We start from the raw sequence: 19,027 nt of genomic DNA, 5'->3' as shown, positions 1-19,027 counted from the left end.
AGTTATACATACATGACTAAAATAAGGAATATCATTATCACGTACCCAATTGCAAGGACATAGTTGCAGATATCATTTTCTGAACCTAATTCGTCTACATTCTTGACCATGAAATATCAAAAGATAAGGGAAGCCATTAAAAATATAAAAATATATATTTTTTAAAATTTCTAGTACAATGCTGTAATAAAAATTTATATATGAAGATCAACTCAACCTACTTAGCCAGCTTTTTCACTCAAGATGAGTCCCAAGCAATCATAACTTAATCACGACCACCTGATCAATTATTTTCTTATGATCTTTTGTTAATAGTCAGCATTCCAACACGTACACCTCTAACTTAATCTTATTATTATTTGGACTAAAATCATTTGAATTTATTCATGATTTTTTGTTTTATTAAAAAATTAAAATGAAGTTATAATTTCATTACAAGGAGCAGTACAGCAAGTTGTTATAATTTCATTGTCTCAACCTACTGATTAGGCTCAAATTTATGTGCTCCAAATGAAAAAAAAAAAAAACACCTATGCTTAGCCATTCTGCCAACCTAAGTAAACTTACAGTCTGCCTAACCAAAGCTATAAGAAGAAGTAAGGATCATATATGCAAGAAATGGAAGCCATTCTCACCTCAGAAATTTACTTTGAGTAAGAAGAAGTAGAAGAAGAACGAGCAAATGCCATCAGTGCAATTAGAGCCATAAGAAATTTGTTAAGTTTATTCATATGAAATACAAAGGTGGTATGTGAACATGTGCCAGACAACCATAGAACAAATAAGCAATTTCTCATAACTATTTTCATGCGTTGTGAAATCAACTGCCTTAATTTTGTTTTTCAGATTTTGATGAAAATGCATTTAAATTCTTTTATGATCGATCTAATTATAAGCTCAAACTGATTTTGAATTTTGATTATTAAACCAAACTTTTATAACAAAATAAGGACAAAGTTGTAAGAAAAGCAAAGTCATAAATCCTTCTTAACAATGGCTTCTAACACTACAAAACCTCAATAATGCAGAACATGTTAGATTTGATCCTTATTATCATGGTCATTAAGACCCAAAGTCGACCTCCTCTCCCTTAAAATTTAATTTTTTAAGAGCACAACAATAATAGAGCTTGATCGTCGTAATAATCAACAATTACATCGGTATTTCTTAAATCAACAATAATTGAATTAAATGTGATAATGAATATTGATAATAGGTGTAGAAATAGACTTTTTTGCTTTTGATGGAGTATGTTGGAAAGACTTTTGATCAAATACAATGACTCCAGCTTGTGCCACAACCCACTCTTGTGTGGTTGTTTCTATAAAGATTTTTTATCCAAAACCTCTGTCAATATCTTGTTATCCAAACACAATTGAATTGCTAAAAGAGATTTTCATCTATCGATCATTGCTTTGACTTCTTCACTTACCATGCAAAATCAAAATGCCTTGCATGTTGGTTCTCTAAAAGAAAAAAACTCTTTGACGAATAAAACTTCTTGATCTCAAATTTCATGGCCATCGATCTTTGCCACGCTCTGATCGAAATTTGTTATAACTAAAATACCAAAACTCAATACAAAAGCATCACCAATGGAGGACGGACAAATAATGAGTGTTGGATTAAATTTTTGAAAATAATGAGTGTCAGTTTACATTAACAAAACAAGAAGAAGAATGAGAAAAAGGCGAAGAGGAAGAGGCAGAGGAGACTCACAATGAAGCCAGCCGGATGTGTTGTCACGTGAGGAGAATACCGAGCAAAATGCGAGTGGGATGTGCGGTTTGATCCTCTCCGCTACGCTTGAGTCACGCGCAGGAAGGAAGAGAGATCGGAGACGAAGCCTCGAGTGCTCTGTTTGAGTCGCGCGCAGGAGGAAGAGGGATCGGAGACGATGCCTCGAAAAAGTTCGCGCGCATATATTGGGAAATAGGGCTTCTGGCGGAGCTTTAGAAATTAGGTGTTATTTGCATCGGTTTAAACCGGTGCTAAAAGAGGTTTTTAGAAACGGTTCAAAAACCGCTCCGAACAACCGGTGCAAAAAATCCAACTTTCTAGTAGTGATCAGTGATCACCTGTTAAACTTATTTGTTTAGACAGCAGCAAATTTGGAAATATAGATTAAGGCAGGGATTTTTTTTTCTTTTTAAACATCTATAAGATATAATTAAGAACTAATTAGTACGAATTTTTTTATCTAATTTCTCTTTATTTTTTTATGAGAACTTGATATTACAGACTCTACATTAAATGCTTTGTTTGAGACAATTTTCTTACTGTTTTTTCAAAGTAGATTTCTTGCACCAATTTTTTTATTTTTTTATAATCAAATTAAACAATTTTTAATTATGTATTTAGTCCATAACCAAATTAAGAAAGATTAACAGAAAAAAAAACACACACTTTGCTGTTATTGAAAGTGTTAGGACAAACTATTCTTGACCTTCATGTTTCTGCAATTGCAATACAGAATTATTCGATCCATATTAAATCAAATGAGATTTTAAATTAAAATTTATGAAGAAAATTTAGGTCAAATATTCTGATTAAATTTTAAATTATGATAGATTTTAAGACTTTTAAATTAAATTAAAATATGTTTTCACAATTTTATTTTCTAAATAAAATGTCTATGCATGTAATCGTATGGGAGATTCCTGAATGAATGATTGTTTACTTACTTATATTGAGAAGAATATATTTAATAGTATTGACAATGAATTGATTGTACAACGGTTTTAGAACACTGGGCCACACAAACCCAGGTAGTGAGAGAACCCTATACAAGGCTAGAATCCCCCAAAGAGCTGAACAAATAGAATTGATCCCTTGCATTTTTCGACTGTCACCTCTGCTGGCTACCACTAGAAACCACCACCACCATTCTCAGACTTCTACATGTATTTAACGTTGTTATTAGGTTTTAATAGTTTGCCCGTGAATACCAGATTTATGCAATCCCTATAAGGAAATAAAATATTTATTCTTAAATAATCTCATACTCTTCAACTAAGAGGAAATGAGGATCTTTGTACTTCCTGTTATATATTGAATTATTTAATTGGGCCAAATCCTTACATTTTTTTTACTTTCCCAATTTTTCATATAAAAATTTTTCGGCCTCCTACAAATATTTTTTGTAAGTGCTGAATTTTTGACAAATTTTCTAGCGCTTAACAACAGATTTGATCATTAATTAATTACTGGCTAGCATGACTAATTAACAACTACTTTAAAACCATTTCAACATAACTGAATGTGTATCTAATAAGAAGCAGATAAATTTAAGACTTGCTCTTCCCATGACAGATTCAATGACTTGTAAACTTGGAATTAACTCCATCTCGAAGCATTGTAGATCTCTCTAGCTAGCACCCTATATATACTCCCATACAACCCATAGGAAATTCAACAAAGCAAGGACTTGCTAGTTAAGCTAGTTAAGAGTGAGAGAGAGAGAGAGACAGAGAGAGAAATGGCTAAGTCTCATGAGCTCCAGTTCTTTCTTGGTCTGCTTGCTTTGGCCTCCTCGCTTGCAATAGCCACCGATCCCACACAACTCCAAGACTTTTGTGTTGCAGATAACACGTCAAACAGTAGGATCTATATACATTTCTCTTATGCATTCATTCACTATTTCTTACTAGTTGATTAAACTTTTTTTAAATTTTCATCATTTACAATGCAGAACATGCATATGCTTATGTAAACACATATATAATTATGATCTTGCAGTATTTGTGAATGGGTTCGTTTGCAAGGACCCCAACTTGGTGAACAAGAACGACTTCCTCTTCACGGGCTTGAACCAACCCGGCAACACAGCAAATCAGTTGGGATCAAAGGTGACACCTGTTTTTGTTACCCAACTCTCGGGATTGAACACACTTGGCATTTCACTTGCTCGCATAGACTTTGCGCCTTACGGTCTCAACCCTCCTCACACTCACCCGAGGGCCAGCGAGATACTTGTGGTGATACAGGGCACTCTTGCAGTTGGCTTCGTGGCATCCAATAACCCCGACAACAGGCTCTTCACAAAGGTTCTTAATGAGGGAGATGTCTTTGTCTTTCCTCAAGGTCTCATCCACTTTCAGCTCAACACTGGAAATACAAATGCAGTGGCTATTTCTGGGCTTAGCAGCCAGAATCCGGGAGTGATTACCATTGCCAATGCAGTCTTTGGATCAAAGCCGCCTATCTCTCCCTATATTTTAGAGAAGGCTTTCCAGCTTGATCAGAGGACCGTGGAAATACTTCAGGCCAAGTTCTGGACGAACAATAGCTAGAGATCGATCATTGGTTGCTTAGTTGCTTGCCTTCAATTTATTAATATTATTCGGCATATATTATCACGGTGTTGTCAACTATTTTAACAAGCAGCTTGTTTAGTGTTCTACAGTAATGTACTTCTATGTGTTAAATTTACTTAAATATATTCTACTTTTATGTGTTATTTGAAGATTAATAATTGTTTGCATGGCCGCCACTTTATTCGCTTCATATTTGAAAGATCAACAAACATAGAATTAGTTCCCCAACAATCATTGTTTCTAAATCTTTAGCTTCCTCAATAGCTACTACAATATGTTCAAATTTATCATTTAATGAACATAGAATTTAGCAAAGAACTTAATAGTTTCTAAATCTTTAGCAAAGAACTTCATGAACGTTTGCATGTTAGGAGGCATTTGACGTTATTGAAAGCAATTAATGTTTGGTGTTGATTTCCTTTTTTGATTACTTTTTCCATTTAAACTTGTTAAATACTACGTAAATAGAAAATTGACCATAATGCCTACAAATATTTTAGTTTATAGGTTCTGATAGAGAGGTCAGATTATTTGCATTCTCACAATGATTGCTATATCATCGTAATTAATTGTTGCATTTCTTTGCACCTTAATTAATAGGCTCGCTTACATCAACAAACTGCATTACCAGCTTCTTATGTTGTCTTATTTGAGCGTACAACTCATCTTTATTAATTGTGATCCTCTTCTCAAAATTCTTGCGTTTTCTAATGAGAAGTAAATAAGCATATTTGGATCTATTGAAAATGCAAATTGAGGTTTTGAGGTTTTTGGTCTTCCACGTTTAAAGCGGCGTTCTCCAACAGAGCGATAATCCCCTTATTTTCATTCAAGATGGAAAATAAGAAAATGAGAACTTAACCACTTAAACTACGGACTACGACCCTATTTATACTTTAGGCATTTATTTTATTTAGCTCTTCATTAAAATAAAATAATATATTAGATCTGTACACAATATTTAATTCCATACAAAATTAAATGAGATGTCATATAAGTCAAACAATAATTTAATTTTTTTTGTAGATCACACTTTTAATTAACTTATTTTAGATATCTACTAATGTAATGCTTGATTTATATAACTCATATATATGAGCTCACATATAAAAATTTCTGAATAGTGCTATTTTGAGGCAAAGACAAATTAAGGAAGGTGTGGTAATGGCTCTGGTGGGCAACGATGGAGGAAAAATTATTAGGTGCGAAGTGCGCGTCGTCCGCATAAAGCACTGGGTACTTAGCAGTACCTAGCGGTATCGAGTGCCGGTACCTAGCGAAAAATAATGCTTGTGCAGACGGTTCTCCTCGTCTGCACTCCGCACCTAATAATCTCTCACAATGGAGGGGGGCAACGATGGAGAAAACTTCACACATGCAATGTATTTCACACATGCATTGTATTTGGAACTCTTTAAAATCGAACAAATTTCAAATATAATAAAAATGGATTAAGTAAGAAATTCTAACTACCTCAAAAAAACTATACATAATCCGCTTTTCTCATAATCCAACAACTAAGGCTTAGTTTGTGACAACATTTTTATTATTTTCTAAAGCAATTTTTTAGTACAAAAATTTCTATTTCAAAAAAAATTTATAACAAAAAGATTGTTTAAAAAATAATATGAAAGTTGTCTGAAATGAAACCTAAATTTAAAAATTCTTACATTTGACTTACTCTACACTACTAATAGTCAGAACAAAACAACTCATTGGAAAATTTGAAATTAATGTCTGTCAAACTATACTGAAACTTTGAAATAATTAAATATCATTTAATTTTTTTTTTTTAAATAATTATAATAATTTATCTATAGATAAATTAGAATTAGAATACTAATAAAATTATAGAATAATTTCTACAGCTATAATAAGCATATTTTAAAGAAAACAAATTTTAATTACCTCTATCCATAAAATTAAAGACTAACCGGCACGCATAATCAACATAGATAAGCTATCTTTGGATTAATTATACATGATTAAGATTAATTACTTTGTTTTAGGCAAGTATTTGGACGATTAATTCTTGGTTTAGGTGAGGTTGTTATTAATCTAACTTTCCTAATAGAAAGAGTAGTTGGTCACTAAAGCCAGAGTATTCATATTAATTAATCAGTAAATACCAATTCAAGACCTTATGCTGCTTTGAAACTGTTATGCAATTAATTACTCAAATAGAATATGACTTAATTAAAAAATTCGAAAAAATGTGATAGAAAATTTCAAAACAAAATAGCAAAAATACAATAATTAAATTATTATAAATTAATTTTTTTGGCTGAAGGGTAATTGAAAAGAAATTACAAGTCTTAATCATCTTTAAACTTATTTGTTTAGACAGTAACAAATTTTAAAATATAGATTAATGTGGGGATTTTTTTTTTTCCTTTTAAACAGATGCAACATATAATTAAGAACTAATTAGTACGAATATTTTTATCTAATTTCTCTTTATTTTTTTATGAGAGTTACTTCTAAACAAATAAGCTTTCGCAACATTTTTTATGGTCTACTACAGCGATTTAAACACCTACTAATTTATTTGCAGCGTTTTCGAAATCGCTGCAAATCCGTTGTATTTGCGTTCGATGCAAAGGCTTTAGCAGCGGTTTCATGAGTGCTACTATAGGAAGGCTATAGCAACGCTTTTAGTTTGAAGGTTTTGTTTGAGACGATTTTCTTATTGCTTTTTAAAGTAGATTTCTAGCACCAAATTTTATAGTTTTTAAGAATCAAATTAAACAAATTTTAATCATGCATTTAATTAGTCATTAACCAAATTAAGAAAGATTAACAGAAAAAAAAACTCACTTTGCTGTTATTGAAAGTGTGAGGAGAAACTCTTCTTGACCTTCATGTTTCTGCAATTGCCATAACAGAATTATTCATTCCATATTAAATCACATGAGATTTTAAATAAAAATTTATGATTAAAATTTAGGTCAAATATTCTGATTAAATTTAAAATTATGATAGATAAATTTTTTTATATGTTCTATTTTTAAATTTAATTAAAATATGTTCTATCATAATTTTAAATTTAATTAAAATATGTTCTAACAAATTTTTTTTTTCTATTTTTTTTTTTTTCAAGAAAAACATAAGATTTTGCAAGGCAGGCTATCATTAATGAAATCTGAATGAACCTACAATGGTGAAATTATATGCCGCATAACAGAAGGATGGGGCAAATGAAATAATTTAGAGAAATAAAAAAACAAATTGCAAGTGCATAATGACTGCTAATATATTTTAAGTGTATTTCATATTATTTTTTTTTTTAACAAAGAGGCTCAGGAGCTCATTAGACTACTCATCAGGGTTGGCTCAAACTTAAATTATTAGCTTTTTGAGTTCTGCTCATGAACATTTACCTAGTCAAATCCGAGCAGGCTAACTCACACCCCTGCTGCACTTATGGGCTATAGCTTGAATAGATCGTTCAAATCTCAGTCTTTTCTCGATGCTCTTGCTAGTAGTTCCTCTAATAGCCTACATGGGGTGATGGAATCATGTGGGTATGATTAACTATTATTTAATACAAAATATTAAAAAATAGGCTTTCCTTTTGGGCGATTCCCTTGGCCGGCTGGGGCGTGCGCTCCTCGGTGCTCCAGGGAACCTTTTTCTTCCCTTGTTTTATTTTTATGTGGTGATTTTGTGTTTCGTTTGTTTTCGTTTTGGCACCTCCGTCCTTTCTCGCCATAATGGTGGGAAAACGGTTGTGCGATCCTGGTTTTTTGGAAGGATTGTTCAAATCTTCGTCTTTTCTTGATGCTCTTGCAGGTAGTTCCTCTGATGGTCGATTTCTAAACCTCAAACCTTCTTTGCTCGTGGTTTACCGTCGTTGTAGATTTTGGAGGGAGACAACAGTGCCCTTGCAAATCCTTTTTAATTTTTGTTAATTAGTTGTTTCCCTTCTAAGAGGCCTTCTCTGGAATCTATTTGTAGGTTTTTTTTCTGCCTTAAGCTACGGGTGAGGTTTTTATTACTTTGCTTGATCAGACACATGTCTTGATCAAGTTGAGTAATGACCTTGATTATTGTAGGATTTTCTGTCACCGTTCCTACTTAGTTCATAATTGTCATATGAAGTTGACCAAATTGTCACCTCTGGTTGATGTTGGTGTTGAGTCGCATGTTATCCTTATCAGGATCTCCTTCCCCAATCTCCAACATCATTTATTTTCCCCCCATATCCTCTTTAGTTTGGGTTCGAAGGATGATACTGCTACTTTTGTGGGTTCTAGACCATCTGTATCTCGCATGCTTGTTGAGCTTGACATCACGAAATCATATCCCGATAAAGTCTGGTTGGGTCATAAGAATCTAGGCTATATTCAACATGTGTCGATGGAAGCTTTTCCAGCCTTTTGTGATTCGTGTAAATGTTTAGGGAATTTGAGTGGTGATTGCCGGCCTCTTCAGGTTGCCCTGCCAAATGCTGTTTCTGTAGTATCTAAACTGTTGACTATGAATGTTAGCTGTGAGGGTGATATGTTGGAAAATTATGTTTCTTGTATTGCCATTGATGGAGACCTAGTTCTGTGTCCTATTATTGGTAATGACGGGAATGTTGTGGGCAATGACAGTATTGTTACTAATTCTGTTGATGAAGTAATTAATATTATTTCTAATTTGTTTAGTGATTAGAAATTGAATTTTGTTGTGGGTAAGGATAATCGGACTGATGCTGAGTTAGGTTGTGTGGCGGCGCCTGAATTGGATGATGTAACTGTAACGTCCCAAGATTTAACTTGGAAAGAATTATTCAGTCAATCTTTTAATGAATCCTCTACCAGAGCTATCTATAATCATCCATCAGTTAAAAACAGTCTAATAAAAGCTACAATTTAAAATATCAAAGTACACATTCTATTCATTCTCCAAAAGTTCATTTACAATACTCAGGATCACACATTAATCACATGAAATCTATCTTGTTCTGAGTACAAAAGAATCACAATAACCAAAAGGACAAAAACCTGAAGATCCCTGATCAATCTCAATCTTCTGCTCCCTTGCCCTAACCTGAAAATATTAACCACATATAATGAGCTTCAAAAGCCCAGCAGGTCACCTAATACCTAGAACTGAAATCAAAGCACAATACAGAAGCAATATGCATGTCAAACAGTCAAAACATAGCAGTCAGTTACACATGATCATTGATTCAATGCAGATACAGAAACCAGTACTGTAACGATAGTCAGTGCGTAAATAGTATCAATAAGAAACAGTAAACTCCTCAATCCACAGAAGAATCAGTAAACAGTTTAAAGGTCCGTAAAGCTCAATAAATCAGTGCTTGCGTCAAATCTCAATAGAAATCATCGAATCTATATCATAAAAAAAAAATCCTCATATCATTAATATCAGTCAAATCAGTCGATAAATCATAATAACAATTAAAACAGTTGAAATCAATCAATGGAATTAATCAATGCCATAAAAATCGTCATTTGCAATCAACATCACGTGCTCAGTGCATCACATGCAATCCAATAATCACAGTGAATCACATGTCACTATTCAGTATATCACGTGCATAATGTCCGTACAGTGAATCAGTAGTATCAATATCAGTATCAGTAACCGTCCAGCGACATGAACAGTATGCTATAACAGTGAAATCATGCATTAATAGTAAATCCGTACAGTGACGATAAATCCGTACAATAACAATAAATCCGTCAGTATCAATAAATCCGTAATGAGATCAATAGGTAAATACCGTACACATGCAATTCAATACAATAGTCTTACTGAACAAGTACAATCACTGGCTAATAAGGCGTTTTTTAGTATCAGTATCTTGTATCCTTTGGCTCAGTAAGAAGAGTCGTCACTCTTTGCCCGTCGGCACAGTATTCATCTCCTTATGACTCCCTTCAGTAATCACGTGATCAATAGAGGATAACACCAAACCATTATTTAAAGGAAAGCCCATCGGCCCACCATCTTGTATAGATATCATGTCTCCAACCAACAGTTCAACCAGTTTTTACTTGTCTTTCAGTAACAATAATAGTAATTCACTCATATATTCACATCAGTATGCATATTCAATCATTCAAATCATCAATTCAGAAAATCAGAAGTCGTACGAGAAATCAACGGCATAACGGCGGTATACAGAATTTACACAGAAATCACAGATGTGGGTCTCCGAAAGGTTTCTGCTCATGTGGTTCGAATGCAAAGGGTACGATCACACTATCCCGTAGGACAAAACGGTCGTAGACCTTTACACTCGGCACAAGCAGACCAATGGAAGAGCAGATGGAGTTATATATACGATTAGCCATGGAGGATAGCGGCTTTCACATACACACCTCGATGGATAATAATATATATAACCCTAAATTCACGAGATTTCCTCTATTTGATACATCAGCTCGAATAGGGTTTATTTGATTGTGGGGATCGATTTCCTACGGGCGCAAGCCCCCGTAGTTAGTTACATCTTAGACCTCAATCTAAGAAAACTCTCGATTAAGGATGTTGGATTATTCACTTCTTGATTTGGTACACAGATAAAGTTCCTAAGTTCTATTCCAAATGGTCTCTTCTATTTACCCTTAGTGATGATTAGACATTTTTGAATGGATAAAGATATGATTAAAATTTTGAGTTTAAAAGATCAAAGGTCGAATTACTATCCTAAGAGAAAACGACAGACTCAAACACACAAAGTGAAAAGAACCTGGGGGCGTAACAACCTGGGTTATGCTGTGGAGTGAGCTGCCAGCTAACATCCTAAACAATCAGTCTACATGTATACAAGATAGGAAGGTTCTATCTTAGAAAATCAAGGATTCGTAGTTCAGAAGATCTCAATCGAGTGACTCTAACACAATATGCAAAAGAGGTACCTAGTGCATGGTAGATGCAATGAAAATGGCTACAAAATACCCTAGGTATTGATGTAATGCTGTTATGTAAGTGAGTGTAGCTGAAGTAAAGGTTTGTGTAAAAAAAACATGATGCATGACATTCAGAGTCAGAAAAAAAAAGTAAATAAACACCTTAAAGGGTACCCTCCAGGCCAAGCGTACTCCGACAGAAAAATCATCATAAGTCATGCCACTTCTTGGGAAAACAGCGATGCCAATGGCATAAGTAGGTGGCCAACTCTACAGGCTAAATGACCCTAATGGTCTCTAAGGCTCAAGAAAAACAAAAGAAAAAAAGTGAGGGTATCCGCTACCAACAACCAGAGAGGACAAAATCTAGCAGAAAAAACCACGATGCCACTTCGTGTGGGAAAACAACGATGCAACCGGACAAGTAGGTGGCCTACTCTACAGGCTAAATGACCTATGGTCTCTAGGGCTTACAGAAAGGGGGCAAAGCTTTGTTACCTATAGGGCCAAAGCTCTCGTCAAGTAACTACCTAAGGCCTGCTACCTAACATATAGAAACCTTTACAGGAAGTGTGTGAGTGAAGCAGTTCCGGATATATTAAAAATTTGCTTTGCAGGTTGCAAGATTATACCTGACTGTATGTTGCGCTGCCACTACAAAAAGCTTGTAAAGCGACGTCAGCGTCCAGTTCCGATCAATTAAGCTCAAAGTACCCTCGCAAGCAAAGACAATAGAGGGGAAATATATATATGAGCGTAGATGCCGTTCAGAAAAGAAGTGCACGGTAAATAAATATAATAATAGGAAATTAAATACAGCTAACAAGAAACTTTAATAATTGCAATTTATAGAACAGTGTGTGGTAACAAGTATTGAATAATAAAGAATGTAGCCTGACCTAGAGCTAAAAGTCTTATTCTAATCAAACAAAGTCTAAGGTATATGTAACAGGTTGTGGTGGTTTTTGGATAGGTTCTTATGTATGATAGTTTAATTGTAGTTGTTTTGTATTTTATTTTTGTTGACAGACAAAAGAGGTTTTAATTCAAGTTTAAATATTAGTAGTTTAGGATTGATTTTAGAGATTTTAATTTTAGGATTTTGATGATTATTTTATTGATTGTAATTAAAAGAAAGGTGAATTGGGTAATTTATTATCAATTGAAGTTTGACTTAAACAATTAAGGAATTAAATCTTAAATTTTAACACCATTGGATCCAATTCCGTGGCGTTGTGGCCCACCAGGTTCGAGGAACAGGCTCCTTAGGAACTTAGCCTCGCAGCCCGGAGTAGTCCATCCATAAACTTACTTTCTGGAGTGGTGTTATGTATTAGGAGATTTGTTAATTGATTTAAAGATTACTCTAAGTTTGATCTTTTAAGAGTATTTTAATCCTAATGAATTTCAATTTATAATTTAATCTTTCTAAGCATATCTACTGCTTTTAGGTTTTTAAATTAGTTGGGAATTTAATTATTAGATTAGTCAAGCTGATAGATGTATGTTTTAGATTTAAAATTCAACAATTATAAATGTTAATTATAAATTGATTAAGGATTAAGTTTTTTTTTTTAATAAATTTTAAGAATTAGATTAAGATTAGTTGGTTGATTATTAGTAGGTTAAGGAAAATCAAAATCTAGGAAAACGTGTCACTAAGTTTTTTTTTGTTTTACAGTCTCTATCCTATAGGGAACATGCATCCTAAGTCTATGTTATCTAAGACTCGATCCTTAATTTTTGTCCTTAGATGTCACTAAAGTTGTGGGACTAAGAGTGGGGTTGTTTTCTAATCCTTAGGATTCTCGTACATGCATTGCTAAACTTAAGAATCTATAGCAAAGCGGTAGAAAGAAAAAGAATGAAAATCAGAAATAAAAGGGATGTAGGCATTGTTGTTATTGGGCACACTTCTGTGAAGTCAAGTGTACCCTAAAGCAACATTTACAATGCCCTTTGCTGTCCCCACAACCCAAATAAAGCACTTGATACGGACTCGACTCGACTACACAAACTATTTCTTACCGAACTCAAAGCAACAAGGGAAACTCAAGTTCCCAAAAACTAGAACTAAAATAAAATCTCTTTCTATCTATCACACTCTTCCAAACTCTATATCTATCACATTCTTCCAATTCTATATCTAGAAGCAAGCATTAATGAAAGAGACAAAATTTAGACAAGATATAACATTTCATCCCAAAAAAGGAGAGGTCTAAAGAATCCACCAATACAAATCCACTCTTCAAAAGTTATTAAACCCAAATTTAACTTATGAAATTTTCTTTGTTTGAAAAAGCTACATAACACTTTATATAAATCATCTACCCAAAATCGCATAAAACTCCACATAAATCACTTACCAAAATCTTTGACCCAAAAGACGATCAAGTGCTTCTTTACTATATTTGGAGTGGGGTTAAACTACAAAACTTTCCAATAAGAAAAACTTCACAAAAGCTTTTCATTATAAAAGAAACCTATCATAAAGCTCCGTCACACAAAACCATTCAATGCCTTCGAATAGTTTTCAATAATATAGCCATTCATGAAATCCTGTTTGACATGAAATAACTCACAATACTTTCTAGTACAAAAATAATCTTCAAAACCCTTTAGTATAACATGAACTATAACATTTTTTAACATAGAACAAGTTATGAGATTTTCCCACATAATGTGAGTCATAACAGCCTTCCAATCATGAAACAATTCATAAGATTCTTCAACAAATTTTTATTCTTCATATTACATGCCAACAAGTGTATGTGAAAAGATCTTTCTGAATTAAACTCACAAGTGCTTGATTTAAATGCAAGTGTAGTGTCCAAACATAAGCATACAATAATCCTTGTTATCGAATCAACAATAAATACTGCAAATGCTTTTCGATAAAATTCTGAGAACAAGAAATCGTTCATATAAAAGACTCATAGCGATGTAAGGTCATTCTATCATTTTAAATCATCTTAAGAATGTACATGAAGGGAGCCAAAACATTCTTCATTAACAAGATTCTCAAAGTATTTGTGAAAACATGTAGTCATTTAACTTTCCCACCAAACTTGTGACCATGAGATCCAGGACAGATGATATGATCCTAAATAAATGACGAGATTGAATGACCTGAGAGAATATGTAAACATGCTCTTATAGGGGGAATCCCAATGGGAAAGACTATAGAGAAGCTATGGAGATCTTTTACACAGAAACAAGATATTTCATAGATAACTATATATATTTAGAGAGCAAAACTATGATTTTTTTAGCCTTAATCAGGAATAATACAACTCCAATCTTCTCAATTGATGTGAAATGAAATCTTCAATTTACTCAAATTGGTAAAACATTTTGACCAATTAAATTTTGCTTTACAGAGATCCTTTGCAAAGAAGATCACAAGGATTTTATCACCTCGAAATTCATGCAACCGGGTTTAAAGGAAATCTTCCAAATTTTATATTGAGAAAAAACCTCCAAAAACACAAACCTTTGTGAATATAAGCCTAATCATGGATCATCATGGGTCATTTGATAATAACGGCCATAAAAGGCAAGATTAAGGCCATAATTCGAAAGCAAGATACCATCCTTCTATAACATGATCTTCTATAGATTTTCCACACCAAGAACATAGCTTTAAGCCATACCAACTTTACTGTAGAATACGTTCATGCCTCACAAACTCACCTAGTTTGATCTCCCAAGTGAAACATTTATGAAGTAGAGAGGGTTTTATTTACAAAATTTCAAGGAATCATCTATAACAGAGAAGGACAACCTCTTCCCATATCATACCGAATAAACAAGCTCATTAATTCTCACAATCTACACAAAGCACATTAAAATTTTGAAATTAAGAACAATAACTACAATATATATATATACATATTACAAAGCATTTCACAGTGTTTCCAAAGAGTATGTCTTCCAAATTCGCTATCAAAGCCACTTATTTGATGTCATGCAAGAGACAATTAAACGAGTTGTTCATGAATGATGATTAAAAATCCTCTAAAAGAGCAAACCCCGTAAATCTTTGCCATGTCCAAATAAAGTTAGATCATGCACTCCTAACATTTCTTCTCCACTTTGTCAATACTTGTACAATTTCTCAAGAGACATTAATACAAACATCTTACGCGCATCCCTTGACAACAAACGATATAGGTTCCTCATAATTTCTAACCTTTTATCGCATAAGACAAGTAATAGAGATGCATAGGTTCCACATACATGATAAACAAAATAAATTATCTCCCAAATGACATGAATCAACCTACCTTTTCTTGTACTTCTAATAAGATTGTCTATGACTAACAATAGCTTTATCTTTTCTCAGAAACATTAAAACGCCACTTGATAATTAAGTGTCATAGCAGAACTAAACTGAGAGAGAATGGTGAAGAAATCATCAAACCTATTGCAACAAGCATTGAAGTCACTCTCACAAGTCGAAAATCGTGCATACAAAATCTCATTAAGGCATTTTATCAAATAGTTGGCCTACAATACTTAAGTAAGAACGAGGTACATGGTTTATGTGAAAGAAGTTAAAGATACCATATGAGTAAGTGAGAAAGAAGAAAAATCACAAGCCACCATTTGGTCACAAGCGAACAGGATCTGTCATAATGTCTCACAACTTCCAAAAAAAAAAATTCTAAGTAAAACTTGGTATATAAAAAAAGTTCTCAGATTTTTTTTTTTTAAGAAGAAGAAGTATAAGGAGAAGAAGAAGAAGGTGAAAGAGAGGGAGATATACCTGCCTTAGAGAATGAAGTAGAGGAGGCGTCGGGGGCTCGTCGTCAAATAGGAGAGGCGGAGCCAGGTCGTCGGGTTCGGCTGGGTCGTGCGAATGCCAGGGACGGAGGGGGACGGAGCCGGGCTGCCGGGTTTGGCCCTAGGCGTGCGAATCCGACAGAACAAGGGGAGCTCGGCGTCGGGCCTTGTCCGAACCAAGGGGAGACGAGAGAGAGGGAGAGGTCGAGCTCGGGCATGAGAGAGAGCAGCCCCGCTTTTTTTTGCCGCTTCCTCTTGTTTTTTTCTCCGAACCGAGTGTGTGAGGGAGCGGGATGGAGGCTTTAGCCTCAATTAGGGCGCCAAGGGGGAAAGGGTAGATCGGAGCCATCCGATCAAATTCCTTGATCCAACGGTGGGGTTCAAACCGGTTTGAAAATTCAATCAAATTTTGATTAAGACCTAGCTAGACTCAAGGGTCTGAAATCAGGTGCAAAATTGAGTCAAGTCTGGTTCGATTTGGGTCAACTCGAGCTCGCCTCGACTCGACCAAAAATTAATTCAATAAAATAGGATAAAAATAAATCGAACTCAAATCCATGCCGATTCGACTTAAATCGAGCCCGACGAGGCCCGATCGAATCGATCAAATATGCTAAAGAGCAAATCAGGCTAAAAACGAGGTCAACAACAGATTCAGAACTTTACCAAATTACCACAGAACATGTAAAACAACATTAATATAAGACTTTCATTGTACTGAAGCAACATTTTTCAACATCCTGATAATTATCTATTCGATAAAAATCGCACAGAACTTAAAATACCCGGTAGAAATTTTACAGAAAATACTCAAAACATTCAGACATATCTTATCAGAAACATATCAAAAATTACGCAGTAAAACTTCCGTCATTTTAAAGATATGCAAGAAATTCGGTAACGGAAACACAAAACTGAGCAGAAAAATACCAAAACACAAAATCTTCGAAATAGAAATAGGATTCGAAGTCCTTACTGCGAGACAAACAAATCTTCCAACTGCGTCGTCGGTCGAAAAGCGCTCTGCGGGCTTTAAAACCAAGCTTTTCTTCTATTCCTTCTCTTTATCTCTCCTGATTTCTCTTTCTCTCTCTTCAAATGATTCCAAAATATCTCGATCGGATATTTATTAATATTAACACTGGTCGTCCCGGACAATCCAAAATTCGTCCTGGGACGATTTGGCCTCGGGCAGAATTCCGTATATACGAAATTAAAATTCGTCCGGACGACTTGCTCTCTGGACAAATTTCGTCCAGACGAATCGTCCCGACACCTCCAGGTTCGTACAGACGAAATTGCCATATTCTTCACAATTTTTTTTAGTTCGTCCCGTACTAAATCCAGTTCGTACGGACTAACTGCACTAAAAAAAATCAGCTTTTTAAGGGTTTTACAGTAACTATGGCTAATGCTGATGCTCTAGATGATCTAGATAACCCATCGCCTGTTCTGGATGGGGTTATAGTTCCTGTGGGCTGCTCTAACTTGAATGTTTCCATTTCGGTTGGGGAAGATGTGAAGCCCATTGTGCTTGTTTGCGAGTCATTGAATGCTATTAACTGTTGCATGAACCTAATAGTTAGTCCTACGTTAGAAGGATAAGGAGGTGTTGTGTGATGATTCTATTTCCTTAAGTTCTAAGGAGGCTGGGGTTTCGGAAGGGCTTCTTGTGTCGTCTGAGCTCAATAATTCTCCCCTTGCTATCTTGGAGCCTTTAGTTGATGTTTCCATTTATGTCATTTCCAATGATGGTATGTTAACACACCTAGTGAAGAATAATGTTCGGAGCCAATGTGATTAGTTAGAGGAGAACATCTTTTTAGCTGATGGGGAAGATATTCAGGTGTTAGAATTGGTTGATAAGGACAATTTTGATTTAGATCGTCTTTAAGTTGCAGATGGTAGTTTCTTCAAAAATAATGTTAAACGTAGTAAAAGCAAACCTAAAAAAGAAATGATTTTCCTTTTTGGATTCTTTCTGTTTTAGTTTGTGGTTTATCTTGATTTTGGTTCTTTGGTGGCATCGTTATTGAATTAGGACAATGATGAAGCAGGTTTCCTGCAAGCCACTTGGATGGTCATGGCTTAGTTGGCAACCTAGGTGCTTCTGTGGTCTTTTGGCTGTTTTTTTTTTTTCCTCCTTGGATGGTCCCAAGATTGGCAACCAGGGGCGGTCTGAGTCCTATTGGGTGGGGGATTTCTAATTTGATTTCGTTTAGACTGCTTAGTCTGATCGATTATTGTACTTTTTTTGTTGTAATTTTCATCCATATGGCCATTAGTTGATCTTGTGGTGTATTGTTCTTACTCATTAATGTATCTTTTTTTCTTGAAAAAAAGTGGTTATGGCTTGAATAGCTTTTAGATGAATTTTTCAGGAATGAATATTTATTGTAAAAAAAAAGTTCTTATAAGTACATATTATTATTCTATCTTTTGTCAGAATTCTTTGGAAATGTGAAATGCTATTTAGATAAAAAATTATTATTATTATTTAAAATGTAGGCAACATTTAATATCATTTTTAAAATGTTGAAAATAGTCTAATAAGATCATACTTTATGATCTAAAGCAAAATAGAGTGATACCCTTCCATTTTTTTATCCATATACATTAAAGTTCAAAATTATGTAGATATATTAAACATCATGCAAAGTTAGATGTAATAACACAAATATTATTTTATTTATATAACTAGTTAAGAATTTTTTTTTAATAAAACCCACATTAGGGATCTAGAAGTTAAAATAAAAATGGAATAATAACTCATTAGGGGTCTTGTTATTTGACTTATAATGATGGTTTTATATTCAGTTTACATGATTTTATTTGACTTATAAATTATAATTATGGTTTTATTCCGGCTCTAGTCCAACTTTTCGTTATAACTCATTTAATTTCTATTAAAATTTGCAAAATAATTCTCATGCAATCAATCCATTAGATTGATACACCAAGTTCTTATAAAAATTTTGGTAGCAGCTGATAAGAGTATTTCATCTCCACCACCATTGCATTCCAGCTGATAAGAGCATTTCATCAATTGGAGGC

General features: G+C 34.1%; 1 protein-coding gene across 2 annotated transcripts in view; it reads left to right on the top strand.

The window, feature by feature from the left end:
* LOC110106435 (putative germin-like protein 2-1) overlaps nucleotides 1-4,446 on the top strand; it is a 6,309-nt gene extending 1,863 nt beyond the window's left edge. Inside the window, exons 2-3 of one of the 2 annotated variants that reach the window (XM_028698501.1) lie at nucleotides 3,503-3,599; nucleotides 3,739-4,446. In XM_028698501.1, coding sequence (XP_028554334.1) covers nucleotides 3,503-3,599; nucleotides 3,739-4,292 — 651 coding nt within the window. In that variant the 3' untranslated portion in view covers nucleotides 4,293-4,446. Of the gene's footprint in view, nucleotides 1-3,478; nucleotides 3,600-3,738 lie in introns of those variants that run through there. The other variant, XM_020836343.2, reaches the window with a different exon arrangement.
* The last annotated feature ends 14,581 nt before the right edge of the window (nucleotides 4,447-19,027 follow it).

Source organism: Dendrobium catenatum, unplaced genomic scaffold (genome assembly GCF_001605985.2).
Source record: "Dendrobium catenatum unplaced genomic scaffold, ASM160598v2 fragScaff_scaffold_1093, whole genome shotgun sequence".
NCBI classification, from domain to species: domain Eukaryota; kingdom Viridiplantae; phylum Streptophyta; class Magnoliopsida; order Asparagales; family Orchidaceae; genus Dendrobium; species Dendrobium catenatum.
Note: the sequence above shows the minus strand (reverse complement) of the source record. Positions and strands in the feature narration are given on the sequence as shown.